Source organism: Ziziphus jujuba, chromosome 1, assembly GCF_031755915.1.
Source record: "Ziziphus jujuba cultivar Dongzao chromosome 1, ASM3175591v1".
NCBI classification, from domain to species: Eukaryota; Viridiplantae; Streptophyta; class Magnoliopsida; order Rosales; family Rhamnaceae; genus Ziziphus; species Ziziphus jujuba.
The window spans coordinates 13,747,131-13,768,328 of NC_083379.1; the positions used below are offsets into that span (position 1 = coordinate 13,747,131).

General features: G+C 35.1%; 2 protein-coding genes across 5 annotated transcripts; one reads left to right on the top strand and one right to left on the bottom strand.

Annotated features, from left to right (window-relative positions):
* Window positions 1-1,710: 1,710 nt before the first annotated feature.
* LOC107433843 (probable ribose-5-phosphate isomerase 4, chloroplastic) lies at window positions 1,711-11,423 on the bottom strand. 3 transcript variants are annotated; one of them, XR_007241305.2, is made up of 10 exons: window positions 11,168-11,423; window positions 10,919-11,046; window positions 10,690-10,759; window positions 10,272-10,376; window positions 10,048-10,143; window positions 9,886-9,942; window positions 9,174-9,291; window positions 9,017-9,083; window positions 7,794-8,337; window positions 1,711-2,042 (listed from the first exon to the last, which is right to left on the bottom strand). XR_007241305.2 is itself a non-coding variant. In XM_016045209.4 (9 exons), exons 1-9 carry the CDS (start codon window positions 11,369-11,371, stop codon window positions 1,970-1,972), a joined length of 918 nt encoding a protein of 305 aa, XP_015900695.3. In that variant the 5' UTR covers window positions 11,372-11,422; the 3' UTR covers window positions 1,711-1,969. The 3 variants fall into 3 exon arrangements, 2 of the variants coding, with proteins under 2 accessions (XP_015900695.3, XP_048330928.2); XM_016045209.4 differs by lacking the exon at window positions 7,794-8,337 and having other exon boundaries at window positions 11,168-11,422; XM_048474971.2 differs by lacking the exon at window positions 7,794-8,337 and having other exon boundaries at window positions 9,012-9,083; window positions 11,168-11,422.
* A 2,363-nt stretch (window positions 11,424-13,786) lies between these two features.
* LOC107433863 (subtilisin-like protease SBT2.2) lies at window positions 13,787-20,784 on the top strand. 2 transcript variants are annotated; one of them, XM_016045236.4, is made up of 10 exons: window positions 13,787-14,459; window positions 15,238-15,397; window positions 15,555-15,952; window positions 16,782-16,877; window positions 17,172-17,244; window positions 17,486-17,768; window positions 18,529-18,860; window positions 18,970-19,240; window positions 19,376-19,657; window positions 19,799-20,784. In XM_016045236.4, exons 1-10 carry the CDS (start codon window positions 14,248-14,250, stop codon window positions 20,206-20,208), a joined length of 2,517 nt encoding a protein of 838 aa, XP_015900722.3. In that variant the 5' UTR covers window positions 13,787-14,247; the 3' UTR covers window positions 20,209-20,784. The 2 variants fall into 2 exon arrangements, with proteins under 2 accessions (XP_015900722.3, XP_048330882.2); XM_048474925.2 differs by having other exon boundaries at window positions 14,386-14,496.
* The last annotated feature ends 414 nt before the right edge of the window (window positions 20,785-21,198 follow it).

Below are 21,198 nucleotides of genomic sequence, written 5' to 3' on the forward strand. Positions count from 1 at the left end.
ATTCCTTTGAGGTATTTTTATCTCATTTTTAATAACAATACCACTAAAATTAAGATGGAAAATGAAGATCCACAAAAATAAAAAAAGATTAACCAAAAAAAAGAATATGGAAAAACATGAAGAAAATGAAATAAAGCAAGATTTTCTATCCTCATTTATGTCCAAACCGGTAACAAAATCTCAACTTTTTTTTAGAAAACAGTTACTTGAGATTGCATGATATGTGGACAGAAAAGATCAGGTGACGAGTATGATCACTAACCTTTGATAAGAGGTTCCAAACATATTGATGACACTTGCGACATTGTTGTTAAGCCGGGTTGACCATACATGCTTCCCTGTTGATCTTTCCACTGCAATAACCATAGCAGGCCCATATATTCCAACGATGAGCAATTCGCCGGTTACTGTCGGAGTGGATCTCGACACGGTCCAGTTGACATTGAGAACAAAACTAGTCGCATTAAAAGCCCGTCAACTTTTGCGAGTTCTTTTTCCAAACAAGAGATACATCCGAGACTTTCACAACATATATGTAACCATTACAGCTTGGAAAATAAAGTGTCCCATTGAATAGTGCAGGTGTTGCTGCTATGTCATTTCCTGCTTAGAATTTCTACTTCAACCTTAAATTCGAAACGCTTTCCGGGCTGATCTTCAACTCCTTGTCTGCATATCTTCTGTTGTGCAAATCACCACTGTGGTTTAGCCAGTTTTGTGTATGCCACTTTGATCCAAATTCAAACCAAATGGCAAAAAACATGTTAAAAGTAGTGGGGCAAAAAAGTGGTAAGTAATAAGAGATTGTGATTCATAACTTATATATAACAGGCCAAGATTCGGAAAACATAATCAATGAAAGTAAAGATTATGTGCTTACATATGGAAACGTAGCGGCAGTTTTGGTAACCATACAAAAGAAAGTGTATAGAAAAAGGACAAACAGATTTTTGCAGAAAATATAAACTGCCATTTTTATCAGAGTTAGAAAACAGAAGCTGCCATTCTCTCATAGTACAGAGGTACTCAATTTTTATATTTATATTTTAATTGTTTTGTTCTTTTTTTTCCCCCTTTTTTTTTATTTTTTTGTGGGAACAACAATTTTAAATATACGTTTGGACTTGACTTTAAATTATTTAAAGCAGAGTATTAGAGAATTTGTTGTGTTATAAATTAATGGTTAATGATTTCATATAGATTTTAATATTTAATACCGTGAGGAGGAAGGAATGATCTCTATATATCTCTATTTGGGGAAAACAGTTTTCTTTGAAGTCTTTGGTGTTGATGCTATACTTAATTTCCTCATTGGTTTCTTATATTAAAATATAACGAGAAGAATTTCTAACAGGTGGATAAGCTACAAATATTTTTGTTGTAAGTTTATGGTCGTTTTGTAGATTGCATTATGGCTGATGCATTTTTGTTCCGAATTGAACAATATATAATAACAGAGAAAATTAATTCGGTTTCTTCAATTAGTTCGTCGACGGGAGTTGTTACCCTCTCTCTCTCTCTCTCTCTCTCTCTCTCTCCCCACTGTTGAGAGACCACACAGAGTGTCAAGTTAAATAGGTGTAAAAAGGTTTTTATAATTTTGGAAATTAATAAAATATATATGCAACCAGAAACTTTATATCTGAAAAATTCGTTAGGTCTACTATGAGAGAACATATAGGAGTGGAGGGCCAAATGTGGCAACTCATGGAACCAAAAATGGAGTAATATATATGTATACACACACACACACACACACACACACATACACAAATATTTATGGCTCGAGTAAAAGAACTTATAGGAGCGGAGGGCCAAAATTCAAGAAATTTTGGAAACATCCAATACAACCTCAAGGGCCCTTTTCAGTAAAAGATATATGAAATTTAAAATCCTAGTCGAGGCAAAATATATGTGCAGAAACAATACCAAAAAGCTGCATACTTTGTGCTGCTAGGCCAAATTAGACTCATTCGACTGAACTCTTCCGTAGATTATCGACAATGCTTAGTCCGTCTTCTGAAGCAATTACTGCTGTGCATCTGTAGTTCATCAAAGTAATATGAGGAAAATTAAATTTGCATCTCATATAAATATTATCAAACTTGTTATAAACCATGATTGGAGTGTTAGTAGCATAGGATTAAGAATCGTGCTATTTATCATCATTGGTGAAGAAAGTAAACTCTTTAATAGTAATCGTTTAAATTGTCATTTGACATGTAAGTTCCACTAGTGATCATTTACCAGTGACGACAAATAGCATTTTTCTAGGATTAATGTTGAAGTTGGCGACCAAGAAAAACATATACACACACACTGATTTGGAGATGCTAATTTGCCAACATGAGAAAGGTGTAGACTAGATGAAATCATGGAAGCAAACAATATTTTTCTTCTCTGATCATGTGCAACGAAATGTCAAAACTCCACTTGCAAGAAGGCGCAAAGTTTGTGAAAGATGAATTCAAATAAAATGTACATTTTTATTGTCACTAGAAAGAGAAATGTAACCAAATAAGTGTTGGAAGATTCTGTACATATGTGTTTGATTATGTGTTTATTTATTTATTTATTTTAGGTAGTTATGAGCTGTACAGATATTTAGGAATCAGTTTTATTTTATTTTATTTATATTTAGAATTAAGAGGATTTATTACCTATTATGTATCCTAGAAAAGGTTATAAAACCTAATGTACAGAAGCATAATAAAAATATCCCATTATTCACATTCTTCTGTTTCTATTTTATATGGTATAAGAGAAGGTTAAATCTCTCTGTGAAAAAATGCGGCGGCGTAAACAGTACCTACGTGAACAGTAATCCGCATGAACAGTATCCTCGCCGCATGAACAGTATCCTCGCGTAAACAGTACTTTCTGCGTTTCTGCACTAAAAATGTCCGAAATCACATCCAATTTTCAGCCCCAGTCTTCTCAATCTGAGCCTCAGATTGCCCGGAATTTACCTGAAAGTCACCCTTTTCAGATCACTACAATCCGACTAAATGGTGACAATTTTCTCCGGTGGTCACAATCTGTTCGCATGTATATCAGAGGAAGAGGGAAAATTGGCTATATCACAGGAGACACAAAGAAGCCCGATGTGAATGATCCAACCTATGCTATTTGGGATGCTGAAAATTCCATGGTAATGACATGGTTGGTTAATTCTATGGCTGAAGAGATAGGGGCAAATTATCTTTGCTATTCTACAGCCAAGGAATTATGGGATAGTATCTCACAGATGTACTCAGATTTAGAGAATCAATCCCAAGTTTACGAATTAACTCTACAACTTGGAGATATTCGCCAAGGTGAGGACTCTGTGACTAAATATTTTAATTCTCTTAAGAGAATTTGGCAGGACCTGGATTTATTCAACGATTATGAGTGGAAGTCACCCGATGACTGCAATTACTACAAGAAGATGGTGAATGTTGGCCGAGTCTTCAAGTTTCTTGCAGGTTTAAATGTTGAATTTGATGAGGTTCGTGGCCGGATTATTGGAAGGAATCCTTTGCCCCCAATTGGTGAGGTATTTGCAGAAGTACGTAGAGAAGAGAGCCGGAGACAAGTGATGCTCGTGAAGAAGACTGCAAGTACAACCGGACCTGTGGAAGGATCAGCCCTAATTATATCCGAAGCCCAAGCCAGTCGAAAGTCATTCCAAAATCAGCGGGTTGGAGACAAGTATAACCTACGCTGTGATTACTGTGGGAAACCTCGCCATACTCGAGAGAATTGCTACAAGTTGCACGGTAGACCACCCATCGGAAGGATGAGCAAATCTGGTGAACAGCGTTTACCCTTAGCAAACGAGGCAGAATCATCTCCATTCAGTAAAAAACAACTAGATCATCTTCTTAAACTTCTAAAATCTTATTCGTCACCTAATACTCCTGTCGGGTCTATGGCACAAACAGGTAGCAATTCTTTGGCACTCTCAGTTCTAGGAAAATCATATCCTTGGATCATAGATTCAGGGGCCTCTGATCATATGACAAGTTACTCTAACCTGTTCAGTTCCTATTATCCTTGTTCTGGTATTGAAAAAGTGAGAATAGCTGATGGTAGTTTGTCATCTATTGCAAGAAAGGGAAACATTAAAATTTCTGAAAAAATTACTCTAAAATCTGTTTTACATGTTCCAAAACTTGCCTGCAATCTTCTTTCTGTCAACAAACTATCTAAAGATACTAATTGCTCCATTCTCTTCTTTCCTTCCATTTGTATTTTTCAGGACCAGAACTCGGGGAAGATGATTGGAACTGCTAGAGAGATAAATGGGCTCTACTACTTTGATGAAACCGCTATTGGTAATAAAAAAGTTCATGGCCTAAGTAGTACTAGTTCAAACCCTGTCTATGATCAAGTTATATTATGGCATAAAAGATTAGGACATCCTAGTTTTCCATATCTTAAATATTTATTTCCTAAATTATTTAAAGGAATTGATTGTTCGAAACTTCATTGTGAGTTTTGTCATTTGGCTAAAGATCATCGAGTTTCATTTCCAATAAAATCTTATCTTGCTTCAAAACCATTTTATTTGTTTCATAGTGATGTTTGGGGTCCTTCTAAGGTTACTACACTTTCTGGCAAAAAATGGTTTGTAACTTTTATTGATGACCATACAAGGGTGTGTTGGGTTTACTTGTTGGAAAAAAAATCAGAGGTTGAACAAAGATTTAAAGAATTTTTCCTAATGATTGAAAATCAATTTCAAACCAAGATTGGTATTTTAAGATCAGATAATGGGACTGAATACTTTAATAAATATTTAGGAGCATTTCTGACCCAAAAAGGTATTATTCATCAATCAACTTGTCGTGATACACCACAACAGAATGGAATTGCTGAAAGAAAAAATAGACATCTTCTTGAGGTAGCTAGAGCCATCATGTTTTCTATGAATGTACCTAAATATCTATGGGGAAATGCAATCCTAACTGCTTGTTATCTAATAAATAGAATGCCATCTAAAGTTCTAAAATATGAAACACCTTTACAGATTCTGAAAACTTTTTTTCCCACATCTCGGATAACTGTAGATCTTCCTTTAAAAGTGTTTGGTTGCGTTTGTTATGTGTATATACCAAATGTTTTTCGCTCTAAACTAGATCCTAAAGCTGAAAAATGTGTTTTCCTTGGTTATGCGTCTAACAAAAAAGGATACAAATGCTTTAATCCAGTTACACAAAAGTTTTTTGAGAGTATGGATGTACACTTTGTTGAGGACCAACCTTTCTTTCAAAAAAATTCTCTTCAGGGGGAGAACATAACAAAGGAAGATAATTTTTGGAAAACTTTACCTATTCCAGAAAAATTTATACCTTTAATTATTTCTGATAAGCAAATACCGGAAACAGTTGTTGAAAGAATGGAACCGAGTGATAGTACCCTTAATCTAAATTTGCCAGATATTACATTATCAAAAACAGGGGGAGAAGTACTACAAACAGATAACAATTCTCATCCTGAACTTCAGTTTTATACCAGGAAGAGGTTTCATAAAGGTACTACTGTTCCAGTTGTTCCTCCAGCAGAAGTCCAATCCAATTTGCCGAGTGAAGGTCCTATAACTCAAAGTAAGCCTTCGTCTACTCATATTCCATCTGTTTCTCATAATTTGCCTAATCCATCATCCTCAGATCTTGATCTCCCAATTGCATTAAGAAAAAGTACCCGAGCTTGCACAAAACATCCTATTGCAAAATACTTGTCATATGAAAGATTATCACATACTCATAAAGCATTTGTGTCTAGGATTTCTAATATGTATGTGCCAAGAACTGTTCAGGAAGCATTAGATGATTCGAAGTGGAGGTTAGTTGTGATGGAAGAGATGAATGCTCTCGAAAAAATAATACGTGGAGTATTACTGATCTACCTCATGATAAGAAGACAATTGGTTGCAAATGGGTGTTTACAGTGAAGTGCAAAGCTGATGGAAGTGTGGAAAGATACAAAGCAAGACTCGTAGCAAAAGGATTTACCCAAACTCATGGTATAGACTACCAAGAAACTTTTGCGCCTGTTGCTAAAATTAACTCCATCAGAATACTTCTTTCTCTTGCAGTAAATTTCAATTGGCCACTTCGTCAGTTCGATATCAAAAATGCTTTCTTGAATGGAGACCTAAAGGAAGAAATATATATGGACCTACCACCCGGATTTGAAGAAAGTCTTGGAAGAGGCAAAGTTTGCAGTTTAAAAAAATCCTTATATGGGTTGAAACAATCACCAAGAGCATGGTTTGAACGATTTGGGAATGTAGTAAAGAGGCACGGATTCTCACAAAGCCAAGCTGATACTTTATTTTTCAAGCACTCCACCGAGGGTAAGATAGCGGTTTTGATAGTGTATGTAGATGATATTATAATTACTGGAAATGATCTGTTCGAGATTAACAAGCTGAAGAATAAGCTTGAGGTTGAATTTGACATTAAAGACCTCGGAAAGCTTAGGTATTTTCTAGGGATGGAGTTTGCAAGGTCCAAGGAGGGAATTTTCATCAACCAACGAAAATACATTCTTGATTTGCTCAAAGAAACAGGGATGACAGGTTGTAGTAAGCCAATTTATGCATTCACCTGGATCTACTCATTTTGAAGCTGTGTTCAGGATTTTGAGATATCTAAAAGGAACTCCGGGAAAAGGACTTTTGTTCAAAAATAGGGGTCATCTTCAAGTTGAAGCCTACACAGATGCAGATTGGGCAGGTGATATAAATGATAGAAGATCTACCTCAGGCTACTGCACTTTGATAGGAGGGAATTTGGTCACTTGGAGAAGCAAAAAACAGAATGTTGTAGCAAGGAGTAGTGCAGAGGCAGAATTCCGCTCTGTTGCACATACCTTTTGTGAAGTGTTATGGATCAAAAGACTCCTAGAAGAGTTGAAGATTTCTACACCAGCACCTATTAAAGTCTATTGTGATAACAAGGCAGCTATTTCCATAGCTCATAATCCAGTTCTACACGATAGAACAAAACATGTAGAAGTGGATAAACATTTCATCAAGGAGAAGATAGACAGCGGTGTGATATGTATGTCTTACATACCCACCATGAGCCAAGTAGCAGATGTTCTTACCAAAGGACTTCCTAGAGGGCAGTATGAGAACTTAGTTAGCAAGCTTGCCATGAGTGATATATTCATGCCAGCTTGAGGGGGAGTGTTGGAAGATTCTGTACATATGTGTTTGATTATGTGTTTATTTATTTATTTATTTTAGGTAGTTATGAGCTGTACAGATATTTAGGAATCAGTTTTATTTTATTTTATTTATATTTAGAATTAAGAGGATTTATTACCTATTATGTATCCTAGAAAAGGTTATAAAACCTAATGTACAGAAGCATAATAAAAATATCCCATTATTCACATTCTTCTGTTTCTATTTTATAATAAGGAACATAAGAACAAAACCAAAAGGCTTAAAGGTCATTCTTTTAGTAACCTGGCAATGGCAGCAGTAATGGATAAAAGGTGTCTGTATGGTTACCTAGGTCTGCCAAATATGAAGCTTCCTTTTCAATATATATTAAGTAATTTAGTTAAACATTTTTCATCTACACCAAAGATTCCAAAATGCAGCTAGTATTTTTTTCAGAAAGCATTTTTGATAAGCAAAGAAAAAATATAGGATTCATATGTCGAATTGATTCAAGATCTACTGCCTTAAAAGTATACGGTCAAGTTGGGTTTCTCATACTGTATACTAAGGCCCTATTTATTTGAATTCCATGAACTTCCTGAATCATGTACAAATTAGTATCAGAGCTAACAGCTAAAGATCTTGGACCAAGATAGATCTCAAAGAAGTGAGGTATTGCAACCCAGTGAGAAGGTATGCGGTAAGCAACACAACTCTTCAAGCAAGTTCAAGTCTGTTGTGTTAGGATCAAATCAGTGGGCTTCCCAAGGATAGAATTATAGAGGACAAGAGCCACCACGAAAGATGGAGTATTCAGTATCGGACTCTCCTAAGACATGATGCAGAATGGAATAACAAGCCAATGAAAAGATAAATATTGGACTCTCTTAGGCTGATCCCTTAAAATGATAGAGTATTCAACTCTAATGAACAGAACCTTTCAATAGGATAACAAGCCATTGAAGGATGGAGTCTAAGACACCCCATGTTGAGCTGTTGAACGAGATAACAAGCCGCTAAAGGATGAATTATTGAACTTTATTGCACAGAGCCACTGAATCATGGAAAATTGGACTCTCTTTGGCTGAACCATAGAATGACTTAAAAGCCACTAAAGGATGGTGCAGCAAAGTGGGTACAAAGTCAAACATGGAGCTACTCAAAATGCCTAAAACCTGAAAAAAAAACCCATATATAAAGAGATGTAGAGACCAACAAAAGTGGAATAAAAGGTAAACAATACAGTACCAAGAAAAAAAAAATGATGTAGGATTGATATACTGGATAAGTCTAGGACCTAAATGGCTCAAGTTTTTGGTCAAGTTGGGTCTCATGTGCATATTATGGCATATTAATTTGGACTCCTCAATCACCCAAATCATAAAAATTAATCTCATGTAATTTTACATTTCATGGTCCAACTTTTGAACAAAATACTATCTCATATGCATGAGTTATTATTGGTTCGTTCAAGTCAATCTAATGTAACTCCACAATACAGAAAAGTTAAATTCCAAGAAAACATTTAATGCATAGTTCTCATTTTTCAGAAATGTGCAGCACTACTAAGATAAACTTCATTACTTTCACTACTTATGCATCTCCAACCACCAAAAAAATAAAATAAAAAAATAATAATAATAAGTGAAATAGAGGAATAAAACAATAGTAAGTGCAATATTTTTATTCTTAATTTTTTTTATTTTTTTGCATTCTGCCATGACAAACCTACTAGTCTACCGAAAGGACTGTTGTTTTTCATGCTGAAAGTGATATCTGCCAATCTGTGAATCAAACAATATGCATACCTAATCTATAAAACATAAAGAGTCTACAAAGGAACAAAAACCTTACGGGAATTTGGAAATGACTCCATGGTCCACAACCCCATCAATGTTATCAAGGCTTTTAGCTACATCACCTGAAAATTATAGTTTATACAAGCAATCAAAAGTATTCTCCAACCACAGTAAGCCATGTTCAAACAGGAAGAAGAATGTCCGAGACCTACCAAGACTTTGTATGGGAGATGTGAAAATGACATCAAGAACATTGTGTCCTTCTTTGGTAAGTAGGGGGAAGTCACCCCCCATTGGACCTGCATGCCCTATTGCTGGTCTCCTCCATACCTTCGTTTAGAAGGGAGAAAATGGTACTATTATCAGCAGCTTCTTCCGCATAATGAACACTAAACAATACTTAAATTCTACCAAAAACTGGAGTCATTGATGTAAGAAAACACCTGTTTCTAATGCTAAATAAATAAAATAAAGGAACATTTGTTGACAGAATTTTGCACATATCATTTATTTTCTTGCACATACACAGAAAAGCTTCATCAATTAGACATCTAAGCAACTGGCCAGGATAAAACTTCTGACAGTAACTAAAGTCTAGGCATTGCTAAACCAGACTGAATACCCTGCCTTGAAGCTGCCATTATTGCACACTGTGCAAATAAGAATACCTGCATCAAGCTAAGAGAGTGGCTAAACCTACACGAAATTAACTATAATTGTGTGTGAATAACTACATTTTTTATGGCCAAAGAAGGTCGTGCATGCGAGATCATTTGGGTTCCTGGCCATCTGATGACTCTTTAACTGTGAAGTAAAGGTGATAGGTGATACATTCTACCCATCTAAAATAAAGAAGAAGAATAACTATTTAAGATATTAAAAGAAACAAAAGCAAAGGCAAGGAAATATTTGTAGAGAGCAAACCTCTGCATCACCCAAAAACAGATCATCAATCTCTTCCGCAGTTTCCAACCAGTTAAGCTGAAATATAAAATTGAATCTTATTGTCATCTTACGTAATGTTACATTTACTCTGGTATTTTATGTTTCATATACACAAAAAAGGTGATAAATTTAGCAACTTACAGACTGAACTAAAACTGGAACAGAACCATCCAGACCACCTTTGTACTTGTTTTTTGTGATCATGAACACAAGTTTACCTGCAGTATTTAATATACTCTGCAAGCGGAAAGGGGAAAAAAAAATTGTTCAGTTATATCTTAACAAATTCCCTCTTCTGTAGCTTCAGCTTTACAAGCCTACAGACAAAAAAAATATATATATATATCCTGAGATTTCTGACCCACCTTCTGTTGGATAATGGACTCATCACCTTGCAAACTCCGACGACCAATGATAGCGGTAAGTGTTCCTTCTTCTATAACATCAGCATCATCAAATGCAAAATCAATCTACAAAGAAGCAAGTTAAAAATGACATTCTACTAACATTTAACGCTCAAATAATATCATACTGATCGCACATTCAGAATGGTGCAGGCATTTTGTTCTACCCACGTCTCTATGGCTTATGAATCCGTCACTGCAGTCTGCAGCTTTAATTTTCAAACATTTCCCAGGGAATGCATGCTCAAAATGCATTGAATTGCTTGTTATTCATTTTTGACAAACCCACAAGCAAGGAGAACATTCCAAAACATCTAAGAGTCGCAAACCACCAGTTAAAAAACAAAATTTGTTTTAGAGGTTAAGAATTTGTGCACACTTGGGAACTGTCTTGGTAGTAATCCAGTGGAATTCCTGCTTTTGCTGCCTCACTCGCACTTGCAGCACACCTGCGTAGAAACAAACCAACATGTTACAGAACTAATTGGAGAAGTTGATTGAAATATAATATCAACAAAAAACAAAATTGGTGGCAAAGAAACTAAGAAATTGAAAACAAAGTATTTATATATACTTAGGAAGATAAAAGAAAGATATATAAAACTCACGTGGGAATCCCCACTAAATCTCTAAAAGCACCCACACGAAGCTGCCGACCCAGATACTCTATAGCCATGGCAGAAGCTTGACCAGACCCCAAACCAATTACCATGCCGCTTTTTATGTAAGTATCCACCTATAAAAAATAAATAAATAAATAACCCACAACCCAAAATTCGAACATTTGCTTTGTTTTCTCTCTAAATATTCTAAAAATGGAAATTTTCAAGGAAATAATGAAAAAAACCATAACATACAGTGTGGTGGGCAGCTCGAAGAAGTGCAGAGGCATCAGCGAGACTTGAAGAAGCAGTGATTCTCAGACAGTGAATAGTACTGCTCCTCCTCCTGCAATTTGAATAATTTGCAGAGCAATGCAGAGAAGTAGAAGAACAACAAGCCAATGGAGCTGAAGATGATGAAGCTGTTGCTGCCATTGATGGTATAGCAAAGGACACCATTCTTTCACCACCTGTGGAATAGGCTCACCTTCTTCAAATCTTTAGCCACTTTCTGTGGACCCGGTTCGGTGTAGCCGGTTTGGCGAACCTTCTTCGTCAAACAAGAGTGGACCAGGCTCATCAATGATAAAATCAGCTCGCCACTTTAGGCCCAACCATAATTCAACTCAAAAACACTTCTTTTTAGAACCTTTTAAAATGAAGATTGGGTTGGCCTGCAGAACTATTTTAAATTCGGTCCAATCCGATTAGACAAGATTTAAATAGTAGGTTTCTTTTTACCCAATCCAATTTTTATTTTTTTAATTTTTCGCTTAAACCATTTTGATATAGAGTTATATGAACTTCTCTAGATCCCGTCTGCCCCATTAATGTTTTTTTTTTTTTTTTCTTTTGGAACATTATAAAATATTCAAAATTTATTTTCTATATGATTCGAATCCATGCGAATCCATGCCCTCATAACATAAGATGTTTTACTACTGAAGTTAACTCTCTCCATCTCCTATTAATGTTTCTTTAAATAAAATTTTGAAGTCATATTTTTTGTTTAAAAAAAAAGAAAAGCTCTTATTACTGAAAATTTTATGAGGAGAATAATTCTCTAATTTCATATAAAACTTAAATTTTTATAGGTGGTTGGATAAAAATAACAATAAAACCATTTTCATGGATGAATAATTGGAAAATTTATGACGTACACCATCTTTAATTGGACAAATCTAGTACATGTTAAACCCAGGAAGGCAATGAATGTAGATGGTGAGTCTTATATAAGTATAATAGAAGCTTTAAAGAACCATTAATGAATGCAGGAAAAAATAGAGTACAAACATTTGTTAGACGAATCTTTTTCAAAAATTGACAGCTCCCAATTAATAACAAGTATTTCAATATCAATTTTGACATCCTACGAATTCAATGTGGGACACACTTTAAATTGAGAAGATGTATAACGTTACACCCCACAAATGTCCAAAGGAACAGCTATTTAAACACCCCAATATTCCTCTCTCATAGATAACCATTGGGCAATACTTGGAGAGCAAAAATAATGCATGCGATCCATAATTAATTGTCAATATCCCCATCAGAAGGGGATTCTCTTAATTACTCCCTATAAGATTCACCAAAAAAAAAAAAGAAAAAGAAAAAAAAAACCCATTTGGTCAAACTTCAAAGTATCAAAATAATGCCTATTTTCAGTATACATTCCCAGTATCATTGTATAGTACTTGCAAACTTTATTAGTATTAGTTTTTGACTAATTAGTAACACTAATGATAGATATTTCGATAAAGGGATATCATAATTAGCAAATGGATAAAAGATAATCACGTTTGTCTCCCCTAAAAATTTAGAAAGATATTATTTTATTTGTCCATTATTTTGTCACTAAAACTTGGTTTTCTAAATAGAAGGAATAATGGGCCAACGGTAAACGCAATTTGCTTTGTCTCTCTCTCTCTCTCTCTCTCTCTCTCTCTCTCTCTCTCTCTCTCTCTCTCTCAGCTTTGTCACATGGAAAGAGAAAAAACAAAGAAAAAAAATGAAAAGAAAAGGAAATGATATGGATTTTTTACCTCCAAAAAGATAGAGAAAACCTAATGATTGTGGAATCGGGTTCTTTTGGAGACACTAAAAACCCTTTAACGACTATTATATAACACGGTCACAAACAGGGTATGATGGTTGTGTTATGGTGGCATCTGGCCTACCACTTTGTGAGGAAAAAAATAAAGAGAGATTGTGTGAAGAATATGAGGAAATCACTAGGAAAATTTTCATTCATATAAAGGAGATAAAAAGAAAAGCATAGATGAATTATGAGCAATAAAAAGATTCCAAAACATGGAACTAGAATCCTATAAAAATTTTCTACTCATTTTCTTTGCACTTTTCTTTTCACATGTGCAAGCACTCATCCATGGAAGTGTGTTTGTGTTGTTAACTCCACCACCATAGTCCATAAACCACCGTCCCACGACAACCCCACCAACCTCCATTTTTTTTCTCCTTCTTTTTTCCACCTTTTTTTTACTCCTTTCAGTCTTTCTCTTTCTGCAAGTTATGTCACGGGTGGTCTTAAAAAAATTGGAACGTTGGGGGCAAATAGACAACCACATGCTAGAAGGGCCAAATTGAGAATGCTGACCCATCAGCCTACCATCACTGTATGTACATGACTACATGGAAGTGGCTGCGTATACATTACATATATACACACATTGAAAGTGTAATTTTGTAGGAGAAGATAATGTGTTTTTAATTTGAGTATGTATGTCCAAAAAAGATGATGAAGAAACACTCTAAAATACAGAAAAAGACACCAAAAACTCTTTCAACAGTCTAAAATATGGAAACGACAACAAAAGAAAAATGATCGTTTTTATTTTTTTGCTTTTCTACTCGTGAAAAAATAAACAAAACGTTCAACTACACAGCACCCAAGAAAGTTTTATGTAGATTCTCTAATACTTCTTAGCAGTCCAGCTATTAATACCGACTTCCTTTCTTTTCTATTTTCTCTTTCTTACATCAAAAAGTGAACGAAAGGTGGTCTTTTTCAACGAAAAGAGTCTTTCTTTCTCGACCATCTCACTTCGTTTCCGTGAATGCTTATGCGATTTTCCACTTTCCCATCTTAGTAATGTTTGCATTTCAGTAAAGGGTACTTTGGTTTTCTGGGTTTTTCTTTAAGTCTGTGCCATTGACATTGGTTAAAAATACTGGGGAGGAAGAAGCTTGCTTTTTGGGGAAAAAAAAAATAAAAATGGAAGACTTGGGTTTTTGAGGAGTTGAGCTAAAAAAGCGATTTTGTTCATCTGGGTCTGTTTGTTTACTGGGAAAATTTTCCTTCTTTTTCGGTTTCCAAAATGAGGAGCATTTATGGGTTGTATTTAATGGTGGTTCTTTGTTTTGGAATGTATTTGAGCACGTTGTGTCAAGATGATTCGGAAAACACTTCGGCTGTGTATATTGTCACTCTTAAAGAAGCTCATTCTGCTAATTATTATGGTGAGTTGAGAAGGGAAGGTCATGCTACCAGAAATGGTGCTTCTGGAAGGTTAAACATTCACAAACCAAGGTACTAGCTTGTCTTCTTCTTCTTCTTCTTCACTAAGGTACTAGCTTGTCTTCTTCTTCTTCTTCTTCACTTTTTGTTAAATTTCATTGTAAATTTTGGCTGAGTAAAAATTCGAAAGCTCAAATTTAATATCTTTTGCTATTATTGTAATTATTTTTGGTTCTTTGTGAAATTACTTTCTGTTTCTATTTTCTTTTGTTGGGAAGTAGATTTTATAATTTCCAAAATCGTGGTCAAATTTTCCTCCAAACTTCATAATTTCACAGTACGGTTTCTCAGTTACGGACAATTGGGTCTTATGATTTCTTTCAGCCCTCATTAACTAAAATTATTTAGTATGCACATGTCTTCAAGGTTTCAATTTCTGTTATTTATTATTATTTTCTTTTTGTTGCAAGGGTTTAATGTTTTTGATCTTACTCCTTACTGGATGTGAAATCCTCATAAATTTATTTTTCTTTTTCCTTTTCTTTTCTTATTTATTTATGTTATTTTTTTGTAAATTAATTGATCTGCCATGTCCCATTACTATTTCATAAAGAAAACTTCAGGTAGTGGAGGTTTTGCAATGTTTTATAGTTGTTTTTATTAATTAATATGTTGGAAATCCATCTACCACACATAATTATGTTTTTTACTAGAATTTCATTTACTTTACCTCATTGTTCTCTTTTCTTTCACTATTTAACTTTGACTTCTTCTTGGAGTTTTGACTTCTTCTTGGACTTTGTTTTGGTTGGAGTATTAGCTTCACTGATTTTGAATGCCTTATCTTCAGAAACAGGAATATTACAAGAACAGATCGGAGGTACAGTTCTTATATTTCTCGGGTTCATGATTCATTGCTAAAGAGGGCATTGAGAGGGGAGAATTATCTAAAGCTATACAGCTACCATTACTTGATTAATGGATTTGCTGTGCTTGTTACCCCACAACAGGTAAAACATCAGTCATTTATAACTACTTATAATCTTTGTTATTTTCTATATATTGGTTAATGTAGACTTTCTACATTTTGGTGGTTGATAACCTATTATTTGGATTTAAACTGTTTAATTTCAAACCATTAATGGAGTTATATTTCTGAATTTGAAGGCGGATAAGCTTACTAGGAGGAGAGAAGTGGCAAATATTGTTATGGATTACTCTGTTAGAACTGCAACTACCCATACTCCCCAGTTCTTGGGTTTACCACAAGGGGCTTGGGCACAAGAAGGTGGATATGAATTTGCAGGAGAGGGAATTGTAATTGGATTTATAGATACTGGCATTGATCCATCCCATCCAAGTTTTGCTGATGCTACGTCTGATCATCAATATCCAGTTCCACATCATTTTTCAGGCATCTGTGAAGTTACTCCTGATTTCCCATCTGGTTCATGCAATAGGAAGCTTGTTGGGGCCCGCCATTTTGCAGCATCTGCTATAATCAGGGGAATTTTCAACTCATCACAGGACTATGCTTCACCATTTGATGGTGATGGCCATGGCACGTGAGTTATCTTGCTTTTCCTATTGTTCTGACTTTTGTGCCTCTACAAGCTATGTCTATTCCATGTTTTTAGCATCTTTTGTTGTTGTTGTTGTTGTTGTTGTTGTTGTTGTTGTTGTTTGCAGTTACATTTAATCCTGATTTTTACTTGGAAACTTCGGGTTGCTATCTTTTTTCCCCTTAGAGAGAAAAATAGAGGAAGCAATGTTTGAATACACTTTAGTCATATGTTGGGATTTTTCACCTCTTATAAATTTTGAAATGATACTGCTATAAGGAACTTGTAAGAGATCTATAGGGGCCTATCGAAATTCAAAATAAAAAAGGAAGATTAGTGCAGCTAAGGAACTTTTATTGACATTCCTAATGCATTCTCTCTTTGTGTTGAAGAGGCTTTCCTATATTGACATTGTATAGGCCACATGTTTATTCTTTTCCGTTCACTTTGTATGCTTTTTTGTATGTTGAGGTTACTATTAATTGCATTGTCTTGTACTCATGGTGTTTCTAGATTATATACAATTGGAAATAAAATAAATTATATTCTAATCTCATTGTTGAAGTAAAACAAGTTTATTTTCTAAAGATATAATTTTTTCAGTGTGATATGTAATTCGATAAGTTCTTAAATTCTTCACATCAATTTGCATGTACTATGTGAGAAAGCTAAAAAATTCTTTAAATACCAATTGAAAAAAATAGCAGTCTTTGAGATACTTTGAGGGGGGAGAGAGAGAGAGAGAGAGAGAAGAAGAAAAGGTAGTATCATCTTTCATGTTGTTCTGTTCAACTCGAAAATGGTGAATGATGGGTCTAATTTTAACATACAGGCACACAGCTTCTGTTGCAGCAGGAAACCATGGGATTCCAGTGGTTGTTTCAGGTCATCACTTTGGAAATGCAAGTGGGATGGCTCCTCGTTCCCAGTAATTACTCTATGTCTGAAATTTTCTATTCAGTCCTTCCACTGCTCTTTCAACTCATCCTTGAAAAAACTAACCATGAAACAACTATTATTCTTGTTGGAAAACGATGAACAGGGTTAATTTTCTTACCTGTTACTGTTTTGAAGCATATATGGTACACATTTTAAAGCCAAAATAATTGAAATTTTGATGTCTTTACTTTTAGTGACAGCTAACATACACCTTCCCTCAATTTTATAGAAAATCATTTGCTTTTTCGTTTTTACATGCTAACTAACTACCAAATCTTTCCAGTATTGCTGTTTACAAGGCATTGTACAAGAGCTTTGGAGGCTTTGCTGCAGATGTTGTTGCTGCAATAGACCAGGTGAAGATAATTTGTTTGATATGTTTATATGAAATATTTATATCACACGTGATGAATTTACAAGGGGGTCCAGGGCTATGACAGTGTCATTTGATTGTAATCCATGGAAATGTCAATGTTTCTGTCTTGTCCTTTTCTGGAACCTTAGCTGTTTTTTTAATTGATGCTAGGAAAGTTTAATAGATGACTATATTTATTAACTCCTGCATCATAGTTAATTTGGAAGTTCATTCATTCTCAGGCTGCTCAGGATGGGGTTGATGTAATAAGCTTATCAATTACTCCTAATCGACGTCCACCCGGAATTGCTACATTCTTTAATCCCATTGACATGGCATTACTATCAGCTGTAAAGGCTGGTATTTTTGTTGTGCAAGCAGCAGGCAATACCGGACCATCTCCAAACAGCATGTCTTCCTTCAGTCCATGGATTTTCACAGTTGGTGCTGCCTCTCATGATAGAAGCTATAGTAACTCTATGACGCTTGGGAACAATGTCACCATACCTGGAGTTGGGCTTGCACGTAAGTTTATCTTGTTATTTTGTGTCTGTTTTCTAGGTACCTTGTTGTACATGGGAGTCTGGCAAGCAAGTATTGATTCATTATACACAGCTTAATCTGGATTGGAAAGTGAAGTTACAACACAATTTGAACTGAGTTATTATTTTGTGTTATGATGTCCATCATTAACTACCATTACCATATTACTTGATATTGTTGATGTTTCTACTTCTTTTCATACTTGTAGAAGAAAAAGATGAGGATAACTCATAGTTCTTCTTTATGCTCAGGGAGGGTGATTTGTAAAAATTGTGATATGGATTACTTTAAGCTTCTCTGTGATCATCCAATCTGTTTATTTACATGAGAAAATGAAAACTATGTCCACAACATCCCTATATGTATTTAGGTGTTGGAGTTTTTGCTTTTGCTTGTTTTCTTATACAGGATGCCCTCTTTGGTTGTTCATACTTTTTATCTTTGTGCGTTAATTTGAGATCCTTAGGTATTTGTTGCACAGCCACTTCTATAGTATTTGGCAGTTCATTCTAGGTTCATTTTACATGATTTATGGATATAGACTTCAGTAACCTTGTGATATAATTGAGTCCTGCTTCAACCTATTATTTTGTTTTCTTCTTATTGAATCACATGCTTAGTCTGCTCCTACGATAAAAATTGTATGGTTATCTCTTGATATGTGCAATAGTGACTTTTATACCATTATGAGTCTGGTCATTTCTATTGGAAAGTAGACTGATATGTATCCTCTTCACTTCAGCTGGTACAGGGAACGATACATTGTATACACTCGTTTCTGCCATTCATGCATTGAACGATGAAGCTACTGTTGCAGATGATATGTATGTGGGTGAATGCCAAGACTCTAGTCACTTTAACCGTGATCTAGTCCAAGGGAATCTTTTAATCTGTAGCTATTCAATTCGATTTGTGCTTGGGCTCTCTACAATGAAACAAGCATTACAAACAGCTAAAAACCTAAGTGCTGCTGGTGTTGTATTCTACATGGATTCTTTTGTAATTGGTTTTCAGCTTAATCCTACTCCAATGAAAATGCCTGGCATTATTATTTCCTCCCCAGAAGACTCCAAGGTAATGGAACTGTGGTCAAGTATATGTTCACGTATGGACATATTTTTATGGTCTTTTTGCCCGTTTATCACTTTGACTTTACTGTGTGTAAATGATATTTTTTTGGCAGATTTTACTTAAATACTACAACTCCTCTCTGGAGAGAGATGGTCCTTCAAACAAAATTGTCAAGTTTAAGGCTCGTGCAAGCATTTGTGGTGGATTAAAGGCAAACTATAGCAATTCTGCTCCAAAAATTATGTATTACTCTGCTAGAGGACCAGATCCTGAAGATACTTCTCTTGATGATGCGGATATATTGAAACCTAACTTGGTAGCTCCTGGAAATCTTGTATGGGCTGCTTGGAGTTCTGCTGGAGCTGACTCAGTTGAATTCCTTGGTACAAGATTACAAACATAAATAACAATACATTTTTAACTCAGTACAGATCACAAAGATTTCTTACTTATGGTGTTCTGCACTACATTAGATATATGCACTGTGCAAATATGTATTGATCTGTATACACTTTTAGGTGAGAACTTTGCAATAATGTCCGGGACAAGCATGGCTGCTCCTCATGTTGCTGGGCTTGCTGCACTTATCAAGCAGAAATTCCCAAGTTTTGGCCCTTCTGCAATTGGATCTGCACTTTCCACAACAGCTTCTCCATATGACAAGAATGGTGGGCCAATAATGGCTCAGCGTGCTTATGCGAATCCAGATCTAAACCAGTCTCCTGCAACACCTTTTGACATGGGCAGTGGTTTTGTGAATGCAACAGCAGCACTGAATCCAGGATTGATTTTTGATTCCGGTATGTCTCACCAGCTTACATACATCATACATTGTGTGTTTAAATATTTGGCATACCCTAATTGCTTCTTGTTATTTTACTAATATTATCTGAGGTTTGACATCTTAGTCTTTGCCTGATATGCAAGTGTTGTTTGTGTAGGTTATGATGAGTATATGTCATTTCTTTGTGGCATTAATGGATCAGCACCTGTGGTCTTGAATTACACCGGTCAAAACTGTTGGGCTTATAATTCTACCATCAGTGGTACTGATTTGAACTTGCCGTCAATCACTATAGTGAAACTTAATCAGTCTAGAACAGTCCAGAGGTTAGTGCGTAATGTTGCTGACAACGAAACTTACAGTGTGGGTTGGAGTGCTCCGTATGGAGTTTCTGTAAAGGTTTCTCCAACTCACTTTCAGATTGGCTGGGGGCAGACACAAGTATTGTCTATATTCTTGAATGCGACGATGAACAGCTCGGTTGCTAGCTTTGGAAGGATTGGACTTTTTGGAAATAAAGGTCATGTTGTCAACTTTCCTTTGTCAGTCATTGTTAAAAACTTATAGAATACAACTAACATCTGAGATTTGAAGTTGAGCTGTGTTTTGTTTTTGGGTTAACTATAGTTGTTGGCTCTCAAGTTTATAGAAATCCAAGTGGATCCTCTAATTTAAAAAGTTTCAGTTGAGGCCTTATAACTACGAGTAGAGTTCAATCGAGGACTATCAATCGCAGAGATTATTGAAAGTGACTGAAAAACATATGCAATTGTCAGAAACATAGAAATATTCATTGACAATTGCATTTGGAAAATTTAGTATGTGAGATTTATTTTACTAACTTTGTTAATGTTCATGTCCATTGACTTGAATTCAAACTGAATTTATAATACAAGGCCTTAACTGGAATTTTTTTTGAATCAAAGCGTTTAAACTGAGGATTGTTGTAAACTTGTGTGCCAACAAATGTTGTTAAACCTAGTTTATGTTTTTTTCTTTTATCACTTTTGTTGATGGTTTTCAAATGTTTCCTTGTTGAGTTATGTTAACCAATTTTTTCATTCATTACATTGTAAATGTTTTATGATGTAAATTATGAAGTACCTCTTTGTAATGTATAAAGTTATAAATAATTTTGAATAATGTTGTGCCGTCTCTCTCTCTCTCTCTCTCTCTCTCTCTCTCTCTCTCTCTCTCTCTCTCTCTCTCTCTCTCTCTCTCTCTCTCGGATCATGTGTTTTTTGAGAAGTAGAACTGAAATGGAACAAAAAAGGAAGCAGCGTTTTATTTGTCTTTTTGATTGGTAGATTTCTACTCACTAAATTAATTTTAATTGATCCATGCAAGCATGAACTTGCATTATTTGATCCATCCTAAATATAGTGACCAAAGTAGTATTCTTGCATAAATGATAATTGATGTTCCAGCTGCTTTTCCATGCTTAAAGGGATTACAAAACTAAAATGACTGGATTTTCATCGAATAAAAGTCGGTATTCTTCTTTAAGTAAAATCATGTTGCTCAAATAAATATAAAGCTTTGCATTATGTATAAAAT

Bases quoted from the DNA above. Each gene is read 5' to 3' on its own strand.
- LOC107433843 (XM_016045209.4), bottom strand. From the start codon at position 11,371: ATGGTGTCCTTTGCTATACCATCAATGGCAGCAACAGCTTCATCATCT. The intron at 11,047-11,167 runs GTATGTTATGGT...TATTTTTTATAG, and splicing joins TTCGAGCTGCCCACCACACT to GTGGATACTTACATAAAAAG. The intron at 9,943-10,047 runs GTAAGTTGCTAA...TTTATATTTCAG, and splicing joins TTCCAGTTTTAGTTCAGTCT to CTTAACTGGTTGGAAACTGC.
- LOC107433863 (XM_016045236.4), top strand. From the start codon at position 14,248: ATGAGGAGCATTTATGGGTTGTATTTAATGGTGGTTCTTTGTTTTGGA. The intron at 17,245-17,485 runs GTGAAGATAATT...ATTCATTCTCAG, and splicing joins TTGTTGCTGCAATAGACCAG to GCTGCTCAGGATGGGGTTGA. The intron at 19,658-19,798 runs GTATGTCTCACC...TTGTTTGTGTAG, and splicing joins AGGATTGATTTTTGATTCCG to GTTATGATGAGTATATGTCA.